Source organism: Culicoides brevitarsis, chromosome 2 (genome assembly GCF_036172545.1).
Source record: "Culicoides brevitarsis isolate CSIRO-B50_1 chromosome 2, AGI_CSIRO_Cbre_v1, whole genome shotgun sequence".
Taxonomy (NCBI): domain Eukaryota; kingdom Metazoa; phylum Arthropoda; class Insecta; order Diptera; family Ceratopogonidae; genus Culicoides; species Culicoides brevitarsis.
The window spans coordinates 32122680-32140376 of record NC_087086.1 but is presented as its reverse complement, the minus strand read 5'-3'; the positions used below and the strand labels follow the sequence as shown (position 1 = coordinate 32140376).

Below are 17697 nucleotides of genomic sequence, written 5' to 3'. Positions count from 1 at the left end.
TTTGACAAAAAAAGCTTTGACACAGTTTTTGACACAGTTTTTTTGCTCTTGATTTAGTTTTTAAAACAAAACTATGTCAAAGAAAAAAATTTTTTTCAGTTTCAATTTTTTGGCAGTTTTGAGTTATAAAATGATTAAAAATGATAAATTAGAGCTCTCTGACAAATTGTAATCCATTTGGAGCAAGATTTGACAAAAAAAGCTTTGACACAGTTTTTGACACAGTTTTTTTGCTCTTGATTTAGTTTTTTAAAATAAAACTATGTCAAAGAAAAAATTTTTTTTCAGTTTCAATTTTTTGGCAGTTTTGAGTTATAAAATGATTAAAAATGATAAATTAGAGCTCTCTGACAAATTTTTATCCATTTGGAGCAAGATTTGACAAAAAAAGCTTTGACACAGTTTTTGACACAGTTTTTTTGCTCTTGATTTAGTTTTTAAAACCAAACTATGTCAAAGAAATTTTTTTTTTCAGTTTCAATTTTTTGGCAGTGTTGAGTTATAAAATGATTAAAAATGATAAATTAGAGCTCTCTGACAAATTTTTATCCATTTGGAGCAAGATTTGACAAAAAAAGCTTTGACACAGTTTTTGACACAGTTTTTTTGCTCTTGATTTAGTTTTTAAAACAAAACTATGTCAAAGAAAAAAATTTTTTTCAGTTTCAATTTTTTGGCAGTTTTGAGTTATAAAATGATTAAAAATGATAAATTAGAGCTCTCTGACAAATTTTTATCCATTTGGAGCAAGATTTGACAAAAATTGCTTTGACACAGTTTTTGACACAGTTTTTTTTGCTCTTGATTTAGTTTTTAAAAAAAAACTATGTCAAAGAAAAAAATTTTTTTCAGTTTCAATTTTTTGGCAGTTTTGAGTTATAAAATGATTAAAAATGATAAATTAGAGCCCTCTGACAAATTTATCCATTTGGAGCAAGTTTTTTTGCTCTTGATTTAGTTTTTAAAACAAAACTATGTCAAAGAAAAAATTTTTTATCAGTTTCAATTTTTAGGCAGTTTTGAGTTATAAAATGATTAAAAATGATAAATTAGAGCTCTCTGACAAATTTTTATCCATTTGGAGCAAGATTTGACAAAAAAAGCTTTGACACAGTTTTTGACACAGTTTTTTTGCTCTTGATTTAGTTTTTTAAAATAAAACTATGTCAAAGAAAAAATTTTTTTTCAGTTTCAATTTTTTGGCAGTTTTGAGTTATAAAATGATTAAAAATGATAAATTAGAGCTCTCTGACAAATTTTTATCCATTTGGAGCAAGATTTGACAAAAAAAGCTTTGACACAGTTTTTGACACAGTTTTTTTGCTCTTGATTTAGTTTTTTAAAATAAAACTATGTCAAAGAAAAAATTTTTTTTCAGTTTCAATTTTTTGGCAGTTTTGAGTTATAAAATGATTAAAAATGATAAATTAGAGCTCTCTGACAAATTTTTATCCATTTGGAGCAAGATTTGACAAAAAAAGCTTTGACACAGTTTTTGACACAGTTTTTTTGCTCTTGATTTAGTTTTTAAAATAAAACTATGTCAAAGAAAAAATTTTTTTTCAGTTTCAATTTTTTGGCAGTTTTGAGTTATAAAATGATTAAAAATGATAAATTAGAGCTCTCTGACAAATTTTTATCCATTTGGAGCAAGATTTGACAAAAAAAGCTTTGACACAGTTTTTGACACAGTTTTTTTGCTCTTGATTTAGTTTTTTAAAACAAAACTATGTCAAAGAAAAAAATTTTTTTCAGTTTCAATTTTTTGGCAGTTTTGAGTTATAAAATGATTAAAAATGATAAATTAGAGCTCTCTGACAAATTTTTATCCATTTGGAGCAAGATTTGACAAAAAAAGCTTTGACACAGTTTTTGACACAGTTTTTTTGCTCTTGATTTAGTTTTTAAAACAAAACTATGTCAAAGAAAAAATTTTTTTTCAGTTTCAATTTTTTGGCAGTTTTGAGTTATAAAATGATTAAAAATGATAAATTAGAGCTCTCTGACAAATTTTTATCCATTTGGAGCAAGATTTGACAAAAAAAGCTTTGACACAGTTTTTGACACAGTTTTTTTGCTCTTGATTTAGTTTTTAAAACAAAACTATGTCAAAGAAAAAATTTTTTTTCAGTTTCAATTTTTTGGCAGTTTTGAGTTATAAAATGATTAAAAATGATAAATTAGAGCTCTCTGACAAATTTTTATCCATTTGGAGCAAGATTTGACAAAAAAAGCTTTGACACAGTTTTTGACACGTTTTTTTGCTCTTGATTTAGTTTTTAAAACAAAACTATGTCAAAGAAAATTTTTTTTTTCAGTTTCAATTTTTTGGCAGTTTTGAGTTATAAAATGATTAAAAATGATAAATTAGAGCTCTCTGACAAATTTTTATCCATTTGGAGCAAGATTTGACAAAAAAAGCTTTGACACAGTTTTTGACACAGTTTTTTTGCTCTTGATTTAGTTATAAAATTTTTAAAACAAAACTATGTCAAAGAAAAAACTATGATTTTTTTCAGTTTCAATTTTTTAGCAGTTTTGAGTTGTAAAATGATTAAAAATGATAAATTAGAGCCGTCTGACAAATTTTCATCCATTTGGAGCAAGATTTGACAAAAAAAGCTTTGACACAGTTTTTGACACGTTTTTTTTGCTCTTGATTTAGTTTTTAAAACAAAACTATGTCAAAGAAAATTTTTTTTTTCAGTTTCAATTTTTTGGCAGTTTTGAGTTATAAAATGATTAAAAATGATAAATTAGAGCTCTCTGACAAATTTTTATCCATTTGGAGCAAGATTTGACAAAAAAAGCTTTGACACAGTTTTTGACACAGTTTTTTTGCTCTTGATTTAGTTTTTAAAACAAAACTATGTCAAAGAAAAAAATTTTTTTCAGTTTCAATTTTTTGGCAGTTTTGAGTTATAAAATGATTAAAAATGATAAATTAGAGCTCTCTGACAAATTTTTATCCATTTGGAGCAAGATTTGACAAAAAAAGCTTTGACACAGTTTTTGACACAGTTTTTTTGCTCTTAATTTAGTTTTTTAAAATAAAACTATGTCAAAGAAAAAATTTTTTTTCAGTTTCAATTTTTTGGCAGTTTTGAGTTATAAAATGATTAAAAATGATAAATTAGAGCTCTCTGACAAATTTTTATCCATTTGGAGCAAGATTTGACAAAAAAAGCTTTGACACAGTTTTTGACACAGTTTTTTTGCTCTTGATTTAGTTTTTAAAACAAAACTATGTCAAAGAAAAAAATTTTTTTCAGTTTCAATTTTTTGGCAGTTTTGAGTTATAAAATGATTAAAAATGATAAATTAGAGCTCTCTGACAAATTTTTATCCATTTGGAGCAAGATTTGACAAAAAAAGCTTTGACACAGTTTTTGACACAGTTTTTTTGCTCTTGATTTAGTTTTTTAAAACAAAACTATGTCAAAGAAAAAAATTTTTTTCAGTTTCAATTTCTTGGCAGTTTTGAGTTATAAAATGATTAAAAATGATAAATTAGAGCCCTCTGACAAATTTTTATCCATTTGGAGCAAGATTTGACAAAAAAAGCTTTGACACAGTTTTTGACACAGTTTTTTTGCTCTTGATTTAGTTTTTAAAACAAAACTATGTCAAAGAAAAAAATTTTTTTCACTTTCATTTTTTTGGCAGTTTTGAGTTATAAAATGATTAAAAATGATAAATTAGAGCTCGCTGACAAATTTTTATCTATTTGGAGCAAGATTTGACAAAAATGGCTTTGACACAGTTTTTGACACAGTTTTTTTGCTCTTGATTTAGTTTTTAAAACAAAACTATGTCAAAGAAAAAAATTTTTTTCAGTTTCAATTTTTTGGCAGTTTTGAGTTATAAAATGATTAAAAATGATAAATTAGAGCTCTCTGACAAATTTTTATCCATTTGGAGCAAGATTTGACAAAAAAAGCTTTGACACAGTTTTTGACACAGTTTTTTTGCTCTTGATTTAGTTTTTAAAACAAAACTATGTCAAAGAAAAAAATTTTTTTCAGTTTCAATTTTTTGGCAGTTTTGAGTTATAAAATGATTAAAAATGATAAATTAGAGCTCTCTGACAAATTTTTATCCATTTGGAGCAAGATTTGACAAAAATAGCTTTGACACAGTTTTTGACACAGTTTTTTTGCTCTTGATTTAGTTTTTAAAACAAAACTATGTCAAAGAAAAAATTTTTTTTCAGTTTCAATTTTTTTGCAGTTTTGAGTTATAAAATGATTAAAAATGATAAATTAGAGCTCTCTGACAAATTTTTATCTATTTGGAGCAAGATTTGACAAAAATGGCTTTGACACAGTTTTTGACACAGTTTTTTTGCTCTTGATTTAGTTTTTAAAACAAAACTATGTCAAAGAAAAAAATTTTTTTCAGTTTCAATTTTTTGGCAGTTTTGAGTTATAAAATGATTAAAAATGATAAATTAGAGCTCTCTGACAAATTTTTATCCATTTGGAGCAAGATTTGACAAAAATAGCTTTGACACAGTTTTTGACACAGTTTTTTTGCTCTTGATTTAGTTTTTAAAACAAAACTATGTCAAAGAAAAAAATTTTTTTCAGTTTCAATTTTTTGGCAGTTTTGAGTTATAAAATGATTAAAAATGATAAATTAGAGCCCTCTGACAAATTTCTATCCATTTGGAGCAAGATTTGACAAAAATAGCTTTGACACAGTTTTTGACACAGTTTTTTTGCTCTTGATTTAGTTTTTAAAACAAAACTATGTCAAAGAAAAAATTTTTTTTCAGTTTCAATTTTTTGGCAGTTTTGAGTTATAAAATGATTAAAAATGATAAATTAGAGCTCTCTGACAAATTTTTATCCATTTGGAGCAAGATTTGACAAAAATGGCTTTGACACAGTTTTTGACACAGTTTTTTTGCTCTTGATTTAGTTTTTAAAACAAAACTATGTCAAAGAAAAAAATTTTTTTCAGTTTCAATTTTTTGGCAGTTTTGAGTTATAAAATGATTAAAAATGATAAATTAGAGCTCTCTGACAAATTTTTATCCATTTGGAGCAAGATTTGACAAAAATAGCTTTGACACAGTTTTTGACACAGTTTTTTTGCTCTTGATTTAGTTTTTAAAACAAAACTATGTCAAAGAAAAATTTTTTTTTCAGTTTCAATTTTTTGGCAGTTTTGAGTTATAAAATGATTAAAAATGATAAATTAGAGCTCTCTGACAAATTTTTATCCATTTGGAGCAAGATTTGACAAAAATAGCTTTGACACAGTTTTTGACACAGTTTTTTTGCTCTTGATTTAGTTTTTAAAACAAAACTATGTCAAAGAAAAAAATTTTTTTCAGTTTCAATTTTTTGGCAGTTTTGAGTTATAAAATGATTAAAAATGATAAATTAGAGCTCTCTGACAAATTTTTATCCATTTGGAGCAAGATTTGACAAAAATAGCTTTGACACAGTTTTTGACACAGTTTTTTTGCTCTTGATTTAGTTTTTAAAACAAAACTATGTCAAAGAAAAATTTTTTTTTCAGTTTCAATTTTTTGGCAGTTTTGAGTTATAAAATGATTAAAAATGATAAATTAGAGCTCTCTGACAAATTTTTATCCATTTGGAGCAAGATTTGACAAAAATAGCTTTGACACAGTTTTTGACACAGTTTTTTTGCTCTTGATTTAGTTTTTAAAACAAAACTATGTCAAAGAAAAATTTTTTTTTCAGTTTCAATTTTTTTGCAGTTTTGAGTTATAAAATGATTAAAAATGATAAATTAGAGCTCTCTGACAAATTTTTATCCATTTGGAGCAAGATTTGACAAAAAAAGCTTTGACACAGTTTTTGACACAGTTTTTTTGCTCTTGATTTAGTTTTTTAAAATAAAACTATGTCAAAGAAAAAATTTTTTTTCAGTTTCAATTTTTTGGCAGTTTTGAGTTATAAAATGATTAAAAATGATAAATTAGAGCTCTCTGACAAATTTTTATCCATTTGGAGCAAGATTTGACAAAAAAAGCTTTGACACAGTTTTTGACACAGTTTTTTTGCTCTTGATTTAGTTTTTAAAACAAAACTATGTCAAAGAAAAAAATTTTTTTCAGTTTCAATTTTTTGGCAGTTTTGAGTTATAAAATGATTAAAAATGATAAATTAGAGCTCTCTGACAAATTTTTATCCATTTGGAGCAAGATTTGACAAAAATGGCTTTGACACAGTTTTTGACACAGTTTTTTTGCTCTTGATTTAGTTTTTAAAACAAAACTATGTCAAAGAAAAATTTTTTTTTCAGTTTCAATTTTTTTGCAGTTTTGAGTTATAAAATGATTAAAAATGATAAATTAGAGCTCTCTGACAAATTTTTATCCATTTGGAGCAAGATTTGACAAAAATAGCTTTGACACAGTTTTTGACACAGTTTTTTTGCTCTTGATTTAGTTTTTAAAACAAAACTATGTCAAAGAAAAATTTTTTTTTCAGTTTCAATTTTTTTGCAGTTTTGAGTTATAAAATGATTAAAAATGATAAATTAGAGCTCTCTGACAAATTTTTATCCATTTGGAGCAAGATTTGACAAAAAAAGCTTTGACACAGTTTTTGACACAGTTTTTTTGCTCTTGATTTAGTTTTTTAAAATAAAACTATGTCAAAGAAAAAATTTTTTTTCAGTTTCAATTTTTTGGCAGTTTTGAGTTATAAAATGATTAAAAATGATAAATTAGAGCTCTCTGACAAATTTTTATCCATTTGGAGCAAGATTTGACAAAAAAAGCTTTGACACAGTTTTTGACACAGTTTTTTTGCTCTTGATTTAGTTTTTAAAACAAAACTATGTCAAAGAAAAAAATTTTTTTCAGTTTCAATTTTTTGGCAGTTTTGAGTTATAAAATGATTAAAAATGATAAATTAGAGCTCTCTGACAAATTTTTATCCATTTGGAGCAAGATTTGACAAAAAAAGCTTTGACACAGTTTTTGACACAGTTTTTTTGCTCTTGATTTAGTTTTTAAAACAAAACTATGTCAAAGAAAAAAATTTTTTTCAGTTTCAATTTTTTGGCAGTTTTGAGTTATAAAATGATTAAAAATGATAAATTAGAGCTCTCTGACAAATTTTTATCCATTTGGAGCAAGATTTGACAAAAATGGCTTTGACACAGTTTTCGACACAGTTTTTTTGCTCTTGATTTAGTTTTTAAAACAAAACTATGTCAAAGAAAAATTTTTTTTTCAGTTTCAATTTTTTTGCAGTTTTGAGTTATAAAATGATTAAAAATGATAAATTAGAGCTCTCTGACAAATTTTTATCCATTTGGAGCAAGATTTGACAAAAATGGCTTTGACACAGTTTTCGACACAGTTTTTTTGCTCTTGATTTAGTTTTTAAAACAAAACTATGTCAAAGAAAAATTTTTTTTTCAGTTTCAATTTTTTGGCAGTTTTGAGTTATAAAATGATTAAAAATGATAAATTAGAGCTCTCTGACAAATTTTTATCCATTTGGAGCAAGATTTGACAAAAAAAGCTTTGACACAGTTTTTGACACAGTTTTTTTGCTCTTGATTTAGTTTTTAAAACAAAACTATGTCAAAGAAAAAAATTTTTTTCAGTTTCAATTTTTTGGCAGTTTTGAGTTATAAAATGATTAAAAATGATAAATTAGAGCTCTCTGACAAATTTTTATCCATTTGGAGCAAGATTTGACAAAAATGGCTTTGACACAGTTTTCGACACAGTTTTTTTGCTCTTGATTTAGTTTTTAAAACAAAACTATGTCAAAGAAAAATTTTTTTTTCAGTTTCAATTTTTTTGCAGTTTTGAGTTATAAAATGATTAAAAATGATAAATTAGAGCTCTCTGACAAATTTTTATCCATTTGGAGCAAGATTTGACAAAAATGGCTTTGACACAGTTTTTGACACAGTTTTTTTGCTCTTGATTTAGTTTTTAAAACAAAACTATGTCAAAGAAAAAAATTTTTTTCAGTTTCAATTTTTTGGCAGTTTTGAGTTATAAAATGATTAAAAATGATAAATTAGAGCTCTCTGACAAATTTTTATCCATTTGGAGCAAGATTTGACAAAAATAGCTTTGACACAGTTTTTGACACAGTTTTTTTGCTCTTGATTTAGTTTTTAAAACAAAACTATGTCAAAGAAAAATTTTTTTTCAGTTTCAATTTTTTTGCAGTTTTGAGTTATAAAATGATTAAAAATGATAAATTAGAGCTCTCTGACAAATTTTTATCCATTTGGAGCAAGATTTGACAAAAATAGCTTTGACACAGTTTTTGACACAGTTTTTTTGCTCTTGATTTAGTTTTTAAAACAAAACTATGTCAAAGAAAAATTTTTTTTTCAGTTTCAATTTTTTTGCAGTTTTGAGTTATAAAATGATTAAAAATGATAAATTAGAGCTCTCTGACAAATTTTTATCCATTTGGAGCAAGATTTGACAAAAATAGCTTTGACACAGTTTTTGACACAGTTTTTGATGTAGTTTTGCTCTTGATTTAGTTTTTAAAACAAAACTATGTCAAAGAAAAAATTTTTTTTCAGTTTCAATTTTTTTGCAGTTTTGAGTTATAAAATGATTAAAAATGATAAATTAGAGCCCTCTGACAAATTTCTATCCATTTGGAGCAAGATTTGACAAAAATAGCTTTGACATAGTTTTTGACACAGTTTTTGATGTAGTTTTGCTCTTGATTTAGTTTTCAAAACAAAACTATGTCAAAGGAAAATTTTTCTTCAGTTTCAATTTTTTTGCAGTTTTGAGTTACAAAATGATTAAAAATGATAAATTAGAGCTCTCTGACAAATTTTTATCTATTTGGAGCAAGATTTGACAAAAATAGCTTTGACACAGTTTTTGACACAGTTTTTTTGCTCTTGATTTAGTTTTTAAAACAAAACTATGTCAAAGAAAAAATTTTTTTTCAGTTTCAATTTTTTTGCAGTTTTGAGTTATAAAATGATTAAAAATGATAAATTAGAGCCCTCTGACAAATTTCTATCCATTTGGAGCAAGATTTGACAAAAATAGCTTTGACACAGTTTTTGACACAGTTTTTGATGTAGTTTTGCTCTTGATTTAGTTTTTAAAACAAAACTATGTCAAAGGAAAATTTTTCTTCAGTTTCAATTTTTTTGCAGTTTTGAGTTATAAAATGATTAAAAATGATAAATTAGAGTCCTCTGACAAATTTCTATCCATTTGGAGCAAGATTTGACAAAAATAGCTTTGACACAGTTTTTGACACAGTTTTTGATGTAGTTTTGCTCTTGATTTAGTTTTTAAAACAAAACTATGTCAAAGGAAAATTTTTCTTCAGTTTCAATTTTTTTGCAGTTTTGAGTTATAAAATGATTAAAAATGATAAATTAGAGCTCTCTGACAAATTTTTATCTATTTGGAGCAAGATTTGACAAAAATAGCTTTGACACAGTTTTTGACACAGTTTTTTTGCTCTTGATTTAGTTTTTAAAACAAAACTATGTCAAAGAAAAAAATTTTTTTCAGTTTCAATTTTTTTGCAGTTTTGAGTTATAAAATGATTAAAAATGATAAATTAGAGCCCTCTGACAAATTTCTATCCATTTGAAGCAAGATTTGACAAAAATGGCTTTGACACCATCTCTAAGAAACAATTACAAAAATAAATTCAAACTGAAATGAAAATTCTTGCATATTTTTTCACAAAAAATACTTTTTATCAAAAATCTTAAAGACCTATAGAATTTATTTAACCATAAATCAAGAAAAATATTTAAAAAATTGAAATATTATCATTTTTACGAAAATCCTCATCAACCCCCGTAAAATATCAACTCCATATATGAATGACGCCTTTGTACCAGTTTCTAATTGAAAATTGCTCGAATTGTGAGCTGGGCATCAAAAAACACTCAGCGTGCGAGCAATTCAGTCTTTCAAATCAGAATTAATCCAAGAAAAAATCAAAAATGGACTCAGAAGCGTGCGCTTTAATCTACGATTTCCTCATCCAAAAGAAGGAAAAGATATTGGCAGAAACCTTTGCCAAAAAATTCAAGACGGTAAGTCGAAATTCCATGAAAAAATCCATTTTTTGTGTTCCATCCGGGCACTCAAAATATCACCGCATGGTCTTGTGTACAAAACTTTTTTGTTTTTTGGAAATTCCGAAATTTCTCTTTGATATTTTTCAATTTTCGTGATTCTTTTGTTACGTTTTTACGAATAAAATACACAAATTTGAATGTTTTCATGGAATTTTCATAATTTGAGGCAATTACGCCTTTGCTTCTATGATTCCACGTGTGTGAGTTTGTACACAACACAGAACAGCGTGTCTCGTATAGAACCATGTTTGATGAAATTTTTCATTTTTTTCTCATTTCAGACGGGCTTGGGCAAAGGTTCTGCTACATTGGCTGAAGTTTTGAAGTTGCATCAAGCTTCGAAGAATAAAAAAGTTGTTGCAGCACCTGCCGCTAAAAAGGCTGATAGCTCATCGGAAGAAAGTTCTGATGAAGAGGAAGAGGCCCCAAAGAAAGTTGTGACGAATGGAAAAGCTGCGCCTGTCACAAATGGCAAAGCCAAAAAGGAATCGTCATCGGAAGATAGCGACAGTAGCGAAGAAGAGGCTCCAAAAAAAGTTGCTACTCCAGTAGTGAAAAAACCCGTCGCTGCGACAAATGGAAAAGCTAAGAAAGAATCGTCATCTGAAGATAGTTCTGATGAGGAGGAAGAACCTCCGAAGAAAGCAGCTACGCCCGCAGTGAAAAAACCCGTCGTTCCCGCAAAGAAAGCTGAATCGAGCTCGGAAGACAGCAGCGACGAAGAAGAAGAAGCACCTAAAAAAGTCGCAACACCCGTAAAAGCTGCTCCAGCAAAGAAACAAGAATCTTCGGACGATAGCGATGACAGTTCTGAAGAAGAAGAACCTCCAGCGAAGAAGGCAACGCCAGCTAAACCAGCAGCAAAACCCGTTGTTGCGAAGAAACAAGAGTCCTCAGATGATTCTGATGATAGTTCTGACGACGATGAGCCTCCAGCGAAGAAAGCTGCTCCCGCAGTAAAAGCTTCGCCAGCAAAAGCTCCCGCCAAAAAGGCAGAATCCTCGTCAGAAGACGACAGTTCCGACGAAGAAGAGGAAGCAAAGCCTAAAGTTGCTGCAAAACCAGCTGGAGTAAAACCTCTCGTTGTCAAGGGAAAAGCAGCTGCGAAGAAAGAATCCAGCTCCGAAGATTCCTCCAGCGATGAAGAAGAAGAAAAACCAAAAGTTGCCGCAAAACCCGCTGAAACAAAAGCTGGCGTACAACCTTTTAAGGGAACAGCAAAGAAAGAGTCCTCATCGGAAGACAGCAGCTCTGACGACGAAGATGAGAAGCCAGCAGCGAAACCAGCTGCAAAAGCAACTCCAGTAGCGAAAAAGAAGGAATCGAGCTCGGAAGATGACAGTTCTGATGAAGAAGAAACGCCCGCCGTGAAGCCTGTTGTAAAGAAACCAGCAGTTGTCGCCAAGAAAGCAGAGTCCAGCGATGACGATTCGAGCGACGATAGTGACGAAGAAGAAGAAAAGAAACCCGCAAAGGGACAAAAACGCAAGGCAGATGAAGAAGAAAATGAAACTCCTAATAAATCGGCGAAAAAGCCCGCTTACAATAACTTTGTAAAGGGAAATAATTTGTATGAAGATGAGGTAAGTGATCAAAATTTCGATATAAAAGATCAAACTTAAGGCAGAGACAATTATAAAAAATGTTTTCGGTTTCTTCTGATCATTTTTCACTAAAATTTGAAAATAATTTTGAACTTCGAAGAAAATTACGTATTTTTTATTTTTCAATTTTCAAGCTTGAGAACCATCCAAAAGACATCCAAAGGCAATTTTTATAACTTTTGATCAATTTCAAGCTTCAAAACCATCAAATGGGCTCTCAAAATGAAAATTACGTATTTTTTACGTATTTTTTATTTTTCAATTTTCAAGCTTGAGAACCATCCAAAAGACATCCAAAGGCATTTTTCATAACTTTTGATCAATTTCAAGCTTCAAAACCATCAAATGGGCCTTCAAAATAAAAATTACGTATTTTTTTTACGTATTTTTTATTTTTCAATTTTCAAGCTTGAGAACCATCCAAAAGACATCCAAAAGCATTTTTCATAACTTTTGATCAATTTTAAGCTTCAAAACCATCAAATGGGCTCTCAAAATGAAAATTACGTATTTTTTATTTTTCAATTTTCAAGCTTGAGAACCATCCAAAAGACATCCAAAAGCATTTTTCATAACTTTTGATCAATTTTAAGCTTCAAAACCATCAAATGGGCCTTCAAAATAAAAATTACGTATTTTTTTACGTATTTTTTATTTTTCAATTTTCAAGCTTAAGAACCATCCAAAAGACATCCAAAGAAAATTTCCATAATTTTTGATCAATTTCAAGCTTAAGAAACATCAAATAGAAGGAAGAATTTTGTTTTTTTTATGAAACCTAAAACATTTTTGATCTTTGTTTCAGCCTAAAATTTGGAGATTTCAGGAGGACTGTTCAGAATTTATCACTGAATGGTTCTTAATCAATCTCTCCTAGACTTAAAACCCAAAAAGTTGAATTTTTATTTATTTTTGGCTGTGATAAATATCAGTCGGAAGCATTTTTCAACTTTTACACAATTTTTTAAAAAAATTTTCAAAGTCTTGCCTCATTTTTGTGCTCAAATCTAATAAAAAACCTCAAAATCCATTCTCAGTCGACACCAATTTTCAAGAAAACGCCCCAAAATGCCGACGAAAAGCGTGGCATTCAGCGTTTCCGTCGCGTTAAGGAAGAAGAAATCGCTGTAGATCCCCGAGTGCAAGACAATTCCTTCGAAGCTAAGGTTAGTTGTGTGTCCTACTCTGTTAAAAAAAAATTTTTTTCTCTTAAAACATGAACAGAGAAGGAAAGAGAATGACACACAAAGTACAAAAATTTGCACCTGAGATTCGCGCGAGGCAATTCTTTTAATCCGGCCCCATTTATAACTTTTGAATGAATGTTTTTTTATGATTTTGGGTGCTAACATGTGTCTTTTCTTTCTTTCTCTTTTCATGTGATGCTTTCTTGGCGTGAATTTTTTACTTGCGAACAAAAAGGAGCCCAAGGACGAAGTCACCGTTGATGCCGATGGCGAAGAATTCAAGATTCACAAGAAGCGTGACGACAGTTTTAATGACAGCAAAAAATCCGGTTTTGCGGGAAAACCCAAATTTGAGCGAAATGCTCGCGGAGGACGAGGCGGCGCCAATGGCGGAGATCGTAACTCGTTCGGTGGCGGAGATAAGCCGCAATATACGCCTCGTGATGGCGATTGGAAGTGCGAAGATTGCGGAAAAGATAATTTTGCACGCAATAAGGAGTGTTACCGTTGCAAGAAACCCGCTCCTCCAGGCACAGGCGGAAAATCTTTCGCGCCACGTGAAGGCGATTGGTCATGCGACGATTGTGGCAACAATAATTTCGCATGGAGAGGCGAATGTCACAAGTGTCAAAAGGCGAGACCGGGAGGCGTTCCTGAAGGCGCAGGCAGAAAATCCTTCGGAAGTGCAGGCCGAGGACGAGGAGGAGCTCGCGGAGGTCGAGGAGGCTCACGAGGCGGCGGTCGAGGAGGATTCAACAAGAGTTTCGAATCGGGCGGCAACGCAAATAAAAAAATTACTTTTGATTAGGACGGAAATTTATTAAAACTTGATCGTAGAATTAATGTAGAAGAGGTAAAATTCATGCCAAGAAACATTTTTAACCAAAATTTTTTCGAAAATTATCAAAAAAATCATTTTCTAACGAAAAATTTAACTTTTAGAAAAACGCTCGTGGCTCTTTCGGCGAAGCAGCAAACAATATCCTCAAGTTTACGAAAGGCAAATCGTTCCGACATGAAAAGACGAAGAAAAAACGCGGAAATTACAAAGGAGGAGCCATCGATATGTCAGTGAATTCTATAAAATTTGAAGATTAAGATTAACTTTAAGGTGTCATAGGCTTAGAACAAACCATTTTTTAGTTTTAATTGATATTCATTTATTTTTTTTTTCTTCATTTATAATTATTACTAACCGATAATGCGTCGGTTTCAATTCATTCAGCTTCCTTGCCATTCAAAAGGAAGGCATTTCACTAAAAAATATTTTAACTACATGGATTTTAGGTTATAAAATTAACTTAGGATAAAAAATTTATGTTTGTAAATAAATATTGAACTACATAAACTACAAAGATTTATAAAAAAAGAAGAAAAAAACAGAAAAATGCAATTAGAATACAATTCTTCATCTAATGATAAAACAAAAAATAATATAATATTACTCTAAACAGATAAAAATACACAAAAAATAAACGTTAAATTGTATTTACAAAAGAAATCTTTCATTTTCCCCAAATTTTCGCGTGAACTACAAATCCGCGAGAATACTTTGGGTGTCTTGCGTTACTTCGTGGGCGGCATATTTGGGTTTGCACACACAGCCGCTTTCAACTAAGACGTAATCTTGTCCCGTAAGCGTCACAGGCCCCAGTGGGATGACGAGGAAGAGATATGGAACGTAAGTTTGGGTGCATTCGCCACGCACGACGTCACATTCGGAGGATCTAAAAAGAATTTTTTTAGTTTTTGAACGAAATAAGAGAAAAACAGGAAGAAACTTACTCGCAAACTTCGAAAATGACTTGTTGCAAGAGATCCGGGAACTTTTGAACGATGGTTACGGGTTGACCAGATGTTAAACTGACACCTGTTGAAAAGAAAAGTTGTAATTTTTTAGTTTTAATGAAACTTTTTGATGGTTTAATAGAGCTAAGACTCTTAAGAAGGTCAGTATTTCAAGAAATTTTAATTTTTGAACACTAAATTATCTAAAAAATTTATAGAAATTTAATTTTTGTAGCTAAAATTCATTTTTAGGGCTAAGATTTACGTTTTAAAGCGAAAATCAGGTAAGAGCTGAAATTTGGGCTTTAGATCTAAAATCAGTTTTTGCAAAGCTAAGTATCGTATTTAAAGTTAGTTTTTTTTTTCAAAGCTAAAATTAAGTTTTCTAAGCTAAAATTATTTAATTTTGAAAAATTTTATCAGATTTTGACTTGAATTTTGAGATTTAGAGCTAAATTTTTTTTCAAAGTCTGAGATCAGTTTTACAATTAGAATTTCTTTATAAGAGCCTGAAATTAACTTTCGGCCTAAAATTCATTTTTAAAACCTAAAATCAGTTTTTGGCCTGAAAATTGTTAAAATCTTAATTTTTTTTCTTAAAGCCTAAAATTAGTTTTCAGACTAAAAAAAAAATTTTGAAAACTAAAATTATTTTTCTTAAATCTGAAATTTTTATTTTTAAAAACCTAAAATTAGTTTTTGAGCTGAAATTTTTGTCAGTTTTTGGGCTGAAATCGATTTTTCAGAGCTAAAATTAATTTTGAACATCTAAACTTTTTTTTATAAAACTCCCCGTGATAAAATCAACAAAAATCCCTCACATGGCTCGAAAAAAATCTTCTTCATGAACTTACCATACATCGGAGCTGTCGTATTATATCGCGTCTTACACAACCGTGCTGGCGTGTTTTTACATTGCGATTCCGTGGATCGACCTGTTGAGCAAAAAATAAAGAATCGAATCACGATATGAATAAATTACAAAAATTGTCACGTCTTGTTATCGATTAATTATTGCTAACAATCATTGTCACGGACATGTGTCTCGTTACGCGTTAAGTATTTCATGCCAAAACAGGTACTTTCATTAAAGACGAAAAAATTTGTTGCCTCGAGCGACACAAAATTAAAAAGTGAAAATGTTCTTACTGTAACGATGTTTGGCTTGGGCGATATCTTCATCGTTTGCCGCCCGATATGCCGAAAGCAGCGCCTTTTTCGTGAGATTCGGATCCATTGTTGTCGCAAATTTGCTGTTTCTTCCACGTCGCGACGACGATCCGCCATTCCCGTTCCAATTGCCGTACATTCTACTGATCGCCGATGCGGGATACGGCATGTTATCGGGTCCAACGCAACTCAAATCGTCAGTTAAGGCATCGCCCGAGAGATATTTGAGGCCATTTTTGTTGCCGCATTTCGTGTGAGAAGTTGCTTGAGTTCGCGAGGCTCTGTGTGACGTCGTAATTGTCTCCCATATCGACTGAGCAGCGAGTGTCATGTGAATTGTGAGTAACAAAGTCGCTGAGATCTGGAAAAAAAAGAAAACGATCAACGTTTAAATTCCCATTGAAGCATAAAATCGAAGAAAAAAAGTAATTGAAGCACTTATAGAGCAATATTTCAAGTTTGATTGACAATCAACCACAGTTGTGTCTCTCTTTTGTTACAATTTGCGGTTCAATTTATTCACGAGAATTCAATTTAACACACCCTTGAATTCGTCGCGAATTCCAATCTCAAAAGATCAACAAATCTCGAATCGGTTATTTTTCGAACCGATAACAGATTTCCCGCCAAAATCGTGATCTAACCTCAAATTTGGGCAATTAGCAGCTGAAATTCGCGATAATTAGCTAAAAATGAAGTTGTCGACGTCATGCATTCGCAGCGACGTTGCAAATCAAGAACCGCACATAATCCGCGCAGGACATTGACCTTTATAGAGCAAGTTTTTCTCATGTACTACACCGTATTAGAGTTTTTAACGTTGTAACACCTCTACACACCTCTAGTAATATGATACAATAAAAAAGAGGAAAAAAAAACGAGAAATGATTGAAAGACACACGACTTGTACGAAGCTGTACGCACCTGCGAACGTCGAACAGGTCTTTCAAGAAAACGATAATAATTGCAAAATTATAACACATTAACTTACATTTTAAGCACGTATTGTGTGGAAGCACGCATATTCATCATAACCACTCTTCATGAACTTGAACTTCGTTGAACAACACAAAAAAAAAACAGAAGAAAAGAAAATATAAATCAATCAACGAGAGATTTTTTTTGTTGTTTGCTCAAAAAATATTGTGGTTTGTATAAATATTTAATTAAGTACGACAAAAATATTTAACGGTGCTTAAATTGTTGCTGTCGATCAGTCATCATATTACGAAATAAGTAAAGCTACTTGGTCATGAATAAAAGAAAAAAAAAGCAAGAGAAGAAAGTCAGACACGTAAAATTTGTACTTTTTTCTGTTGCATGAAAGATTTCAATGAATGAGTCAGACGGGAACGGGAATCCATTTATGGAAAAAAATATGTTTGAAAGAAAGAAAGCGGATCTCCTTGAAAATTGTGACATTTTTTGTTTATGAATTTTAACCGGAAAGTGTTTGATTTTTAATTTTTTGATTTTCATTTTTGGTTCAATTTCGGATAAAGACTTAAAATAGGTTAAAACTTTGATAAAATTTAATTTGATAAAAATTTGCAATTGATCTTCTCAATCGGTTATTCGGTTCTAACGATTTTTTTTTCGGATTCAATGAAAGTTTTTAATTTTTCGTGATATTTATACGATTTTAAACTGAATATGGTATTCAATTTTGAAAAATAATACTTTGGGAGCAGAGATCGACCAAAAGTTCAAAGATATATAAATAACCGGAAATTTTTATTCGATCTCTAATCGGTTAAAGATAAAAATTTTGTATCAGTCATTCGTCTTTTGACAGTTTTTGATCAATTTTAAAATGAATTCAGGTTTAAATGTTTCTAAAAATGTTTTTCATGGTA

The 17697-nt window shown here is 29.8% G+C and overlaps 2 protein-coding genes across 4 annotated transcripts; one reads left to right on the top strand and one right to left on the bottom strand.

The window, feature by feature from the left end:
* Positions 1-9893: 9893 nt before the first annotated feature.
* On the top strand, positions 9894-14353 carry LOC134829510 (nucleolar protein dao-5-like). 3 transcript variants are annotated; one of them, XM_063842599.1, is made up of 4 exons: positions 9894-10047; positions 10374-11675; positions 12734-12862; positions 13826-14353. In XM_063842599.1, the coding sequence occupies exons 1-4, from the start codon at positions 9955-9957 to the stop codon at positions 13979-13981; spliced, it is 1680 nt and encodes a 559-aa protein (XP_063698669.1). In that variant the 5' UTR covers positions 9894-9954; the 3' UTR covers positions 13982-14353. The 3 variants fall into 3 exon arrangements, with proteins under 3 accessions (XP_063698669.1, XP_063698668.1, XP_063698667.1); XM_063842598.1 differs by lacking the exon at positions 12734-12862 and adding an exon at positions 13122-13736 and having other exon boundaries at positions 13826-13965; XM_063842597.1 differs by lacking the exon at positions 12734-12862 and adding an exon at positions 13119-13736 and having other exon boundaries at positions 13826-13965.
* A 12-nt stretch (positions 14354-14365) lies between these two features.
* LOC134828967 (uncharacterized) lies at positions 14366-16172 on the bottom strand. The gene is made up of 4 exons (XM_063841959.1): positions 15821-16172; positions 15526-15606; positions 14669-14753; positions 14366-14610 (listed from the first exon to the last, which is right to left on the bottom strand). The coding sequence occupies exons 1-4, from the start codon at positions 16170-16172 to the stop codon at positions 14415-14417; spliced, it is 714 nt and encodes a 237-aa protein (XP_063698029.1). The 3' UTR covers positions 14366-14414.
* Between the last annotated feature and the right edge of the window lie 1525 nt (positions 16173-17697).